Raw genomic sequence first — 5,404 nt, 5'->3', positions numbered from 1 at the left:
ATACATTTAGTAAACATTTCTCAAACTATACCTACGTCTAGTTGCTAAATTATTTTTTCGTGAAATGTTTGTTGGACTTATTTTGGGAAAAAATAAAATCTATATTCACTTTCCCTGTGCTCTAAGGACGGATACGGCTCTTGGCCCCGTGGTGGTGCGTTCTTGCAATCCCAGTGTTTGCAAAGTGGAGCCCTGTGCAGTTCAAGGTCATCCGTTTCTCCAGTGGGAGGAGTTTGAAGCCAGCCTGGTCTCCTTGAGACCCAGTCTCACCAAACCAAACCCCAACAAAATTGACCGGTAAATGATAGCCAATAAAGCATTCGACCAGGGAGTCTTATTGGGTTCACGGTCTTCAATCCCGTTCCCAAAGCAAGGCAACTCCTTCGGGAAAATTGTTTGGAGTAAGAGGAGCACGGGAGACAGGCCGGTTTTTGGAGTCCCCAGGCTTCTAGAAGAGTGTTAGGACTTGGGTGCAGCACGCTTCCTGGGTCGCTGCAGCCCCTGTTTGACTTTCCTAGGCTTGCCTGTCCCGGTTGTGGGGTGAGAGGGGGTGGAGGTGGGCGTGTAGGGCGGGGGCGTGTCCTCGGGCCAGACACGCCCCTACCGACCTTAAAACGCGCAAGGCTGCGCCGGACCGCTGCCTCTCGCGCTCGCGGGGACTGCCACGCTCAGCGCGGTCCCCAGCCCCGCGCCTGCCGCGCCCGTACCCGCGTCGCAGAGCTGCCCATGGCTGACCTGAGCTTCATTGAGGATGCAGTCGCCTTCCCCGAGAAGGAGGAAGACGAGGAAGAGGAGGAGGAGGAGGGCGTGGAGTGGGGTTACGAGGAAGGTAGGCTCGTGGGGCTGCTGTCGCGGATGCTGCGCTCCACGTGGTACCCCGCTTGCCCCTCCGAGGCTGCCCGAGTGCGGTTCGCACCTGCTGCACCCGGGCAGCCACATCTCCCAGCCTGGAGCAGCCTTGCAACCGAATTGCTTTCTAGTCTTGGGAAGTATAACCAAACGCACTTCAGAAAATGCGTCCCGAATTGCAGGCTGGATCTTGGAGACTTTAAATAGAGTTTCCTACATCTGTCTCATCAGATCCAGGGCTCCGAATAGCCATTAGTGCCCAGGTTTCCTGTATACACGGAGAAAAGTGCAAAAGAGCTAATATGTATGGGGCACTGTATTTGCATTTTAAACAAGTGGCGCTCATTAGCGTTACAGGTTTTCTGTTGTCTCTGAGCATGTGGGACTTTGAGGAAATTTCCTAGTACTGCACACACATAATTGAACTGATGAGCAGAAGAAATTTCTGTGGTGGTGTCCTTTTTTCTAGTCACTTAAAGATGGTATAAGTTTCTTAGATCCCTACATCAAAGCGTCTGTATTCACAGACAGTAAAGGATTTTGTGTGTGATATTTAACAACAGATCACTCACGTAATAAATGTAGAAACGTACACACATTTCTCATATTTCATCTACATACAGATAATAGGCACCGCTATAATTTTAAGGATTATAAGATTTTCGTGTTATATTTTTACTGTCATTAACCTTAAAAAAGCCCAACCTAGTGCCATTTTGTCGTCAGGTGTTGAGTGGGGCTTAGTGTTTCCTGATGCGAACGGGGAGTACCAGTCACCTATCAACCTAAACTCCAGAGAAGCCAGGTATGACCCTTCACTGTTGGATGTCCGCCTTTCTCCAAATTACGTGGTGTGCCGGGACTGTGAAGTCACCAACGATGGACACACCATTCAAGTCATCCTGAAGTCGAAATCAGGTAATTTGGAACACACATTTCTGCACTTTTATAAGCAAGCTCTGATTTAACTTGTATGGTTTTAAAGGTGACACCAACACAGTTTCTATTTTCATGGTCTTTATAAGTTGCATTTTTCTGGGAATTATTTTCTAACAGAGTCCTCAAGGGCTAAGAGGGTGAAATGATGGATATCTCAGCTGGCTGTTCTTCCAAAACTGTGCCTGGAGCTGCCTCTTGCTCAAACAAACATTTACTGAACTATGAAGAAAGGAGTAATACACAGGCTTGTGGATTTGGGTCTTTTTGCTGTGTGTTTTGTTCTAAATTATTGATTAGCTGAAATCATTTAATTATAATGTCTTTTGAAAATAGTTTGTGAGACCAAAGATTGGAATTTATTGATATCACCTGTGTTCAAGATAAACTTTTCAAATTAAAGTTCCCTTCTCTATCAATGACAAGAATAACTTTAATGTTGACCGCAGCCCGATATTTAAGTGGCAACTCAGTGCTTGCTTTTGCTTATTGTTAACTCACTCACTCTTCTTGAACCTCGCTGAAGTGAATCTGAAATGTTTTGTGGAAAACGCAATTTCCAGGAGAATTGCTTTTCAGCTTAAATGTAGGAGAGACAAAAACAGATTTAAAAAACATTAGCATTAAGATTATGTTTTTCATGGGGAATAATGACTATTTTTCCTCCTGGAAGGAATGTTACATTAGTGTGTTGAGTGTTTGATGTGTTTTACAAACAGTCTGTGCTTACATTAATTCCAAATTGATCAGTTAGGTATTTCAAACCATGAAACCATTAGGTCTGTCATTAGGCAAGGAAGGTATTTATTCCTTCCATCATGTTTCACAGTTTCAATTGGAAATCCACGAGGCAGAGCATGTATTCTTTGCAGCTATTGGTAGTTTAATTGAGGTGGGGAGAGTTCCTGAAAAAGTGTGTATTTTATATGGAGCTAGTAAACACACACACACACACACACACACACACACACACACACACACTCACTCACACACACTTACACACTCTCACACACACTCACATACACACTCACACACACTCACTCACACATACACACTCACACACATCACACACACACACACACACTCACTCACACATACACACATCACACATACACACATCACACATACACACATCACACACAGTCACACACACGTCACACACTCACACACACTCACACACACACACTCACACACACTCATACACACACACAATCACACACACACATACACACACATCACACACACACACTCACACACACTCATACACACTCACACTCACTCACTCACACATATACACACTCACACATACACAGATCACACACATTCACTCACACACACNCACTCACACACACTCATACACACATACTCACACACACACTCACACACTCACACACTGAACTTAGATTTGAGCTTAAATCAGAATGCTTTGGAGATGTTTATCTCTGGTCATTGTATATTTTATACTTCTGTATATTTTATATAGTCCTCTACCCTTTCCCTCCTCTGACCTCCACTCCTGAGCAGAAGGAACTGCTGCCTGTAGTTTTGTCCTGACTTGCAATGCCGGACCCAGACTTCATTCTCCACTTCTTTCACGGGCCTTCCTCCCTCAGACGCCAGTCTTCTTCTGTCACTACAGTGACTTCTCTCTTTTTATGTTTCAACAAACTTAAAAGTCGATCAGTTGTGCGCACGATGGTGCACACCTTTAATCTAGCACTGCAGAGGAAGAGGAAGGGGGGGGGGGTCTCTGAGTTCCAGGTTAGCCTGATCTACATAGGGAGTTCCAGCCATGGCTACACAGTAATAGCTTATCTTACAAAAAAAAAAAAAAAAACAACTGAAAAAAAAATCTCTTAATTAGTTTATTACAGCTTCTCTAAGGAATTGTCTTTAGACTCTGAACACTATCATTTATTTATTTATTTATTTATTTATTTATTTATTTATTTAATGAAGCTTCTTTTCTTTATCAAAATGGACTACAGATATAATTTGAATAGTTGGCTATGTCTACATTTCCTCTACATCTAGCTACAGCCTGTCCTGCCCTACCTACAACTTCCAGTTTTCCTCTAGGAACAACTAATTTGAACCTTTGAAAATTTATTTTTTGGGGGTTTTTTTTTTTTTTGAGGTTATAATATAATTCAATCATTTCCCCATCCCTTTCCTTCCTAACTCTTGAGTATTACCCCTTCTTGCTATCTTTCAAGCTCACGGCCATTTTCATTAATTATTATATATACATATAATATATATATTATGTGTATATAATAATGTTACCGACATGTTTGTTTTTAGGGCTGAACCTTTTAAAGTTGTTTCCTTTGTCATTACCTCTGTATTTCTTAATAACAGGCTTATGCCATTTGCTCTGATATTTAAGAGCTCTTCAGACTCCCTGCTATGGAAGGGGAGGTGTGTCTTATTACTCTTTCCTGTCCTGGTTTTGTCCCACATAATTCAACTATATTGTTATTAAAAGTAATACTCAAAGCATAATTGCTCTGACCTTGCACCTGCCATTTCTGCCCGAGGCTCTATTGGGTTTCCTTTATGGAACAATGTTTTCCTTCGGAGTTACTGTATTCTTGTTTATTTCTTTTTAACATTGCTTAACAGGAACTCACTTCCAACTCTGACAGATGATAGATCCTGTCTCAGGACATTCAATGGCAGGGAGTGCTCCCTTCTTCCCTCTTGTCCTTTCCCTGGCCCCTGGGGGCTGCTCCTGCCTCTCTGGACTGGCACTCAAACCCACAGACTTTTTGAGTTTGCTCTCACTCTTTCAATTTCTAAAATCTGGTGCTGTATGAGTTGATTTTTCTTTTGAATTCCACCCTTCAGTGTTTTATGAAAGCAAGACCCTTCTTCATCACTTTCTGTTGCCTTCCTCCTGTTTGTATATTTTGGGTTCCTTCTCTCTCAGTTCCATTCTGTCCCTTCCTCTTAGGAGGTTCTCCTCAAACACCCAGGGATCCAGCTCTCTGCTCTTACCTATGATGAGTCTAGATGACTCTCACTTCAGGAAGGCAGAGGCTAAGGCCTGCTCACATGGTCAGTAACGGAGTCTGGCGGTGACATGGGTGTGCTAGAGATAGCTTTGGAGGAGGCTCACTGTCCTCAGACCTTACCTGCTTGCTGTTTCTGCTTTTTAGGGACACTGGGGAGGTAGCAAGGGAGGGCTGGCCCATGTGTGGATGTTTGCATTCTGGTTGTTGTCCACAGCCAAGAGAGTGCCACCAAACTGTAGTTCCTATCTTCTGTTCACCTGTTAGGCCCTGTAGAGGCAGCTGTTTGGCTGTGGAGAATGGAGTTCCGAGAGAACCGCCTTTTTTTTTTTTTTTTTTTTTTAAAACTATTTTTTTTTACTCTTAGTAATTGTGTATATTTATTTTTTAATTATTTTATTAGATATTTTCTTCATTTACATTTCAAATGCTATCCCGAATGTCCCCTATACCCTCCCCCATCCTGCTCCCCTGTCCACCCACTCCCACTTCTTGGCCCTGGCATTCCCCTCTATGGGGCATATAAAGTTTGCAATATCAAGGGGCCCCTCTTCCCAATGATGGCTGAATATGCCATCTTCTACGACATATGCAGCTAGAGACAC

General features: G+C 43.2%; 1 protein-coding gene across 1 annotated transcript in view; it reads left to right on the top strand.

Annotated features, from left to right (window-relative positions):
- The first annotated feature begins 640 nt into the window (after positions 1-640).
- Ca8 (carbonic anhydrase 8) overlaps positions 641-5,404 on the top strand; it is a 95,403-nt gene continuing 90,639 nt past the window's right edge. The window contains exons 1-2 of the mRNA XM_021222292.2: positions 641-829; positions 1,576-1,767. Of these exons, the coding sequence (XP_021077951.1) occupies positions 727-829; positions 1,576-1,767 (295 nt within the window). The 5' untranslated portion in view covers positions 641-726. The remainder of the gene's footprint in view (positions 830-1,575; positions 1,768-5,404) is intronic.

Source organism: Mus pahari, chromosome 22, assembly GCF_900095145.1.
Source record: "Mus pahari chromosome 22, PAHARI_EIJ_v1.1, whole genome shotgun sequence".
Classification (NCBI taxonomy): domain Eukaryota; kingdom Metazoa; phylum Chordata; class Mammalia; order Rodentia; family Muridae; genus Mus; species Mus pahari.
The sequence above is the reverse complement of the archived record's forward strand: the minus strand, read 5'-3'. Positions and strand labels throughout refer to the sequence as shown.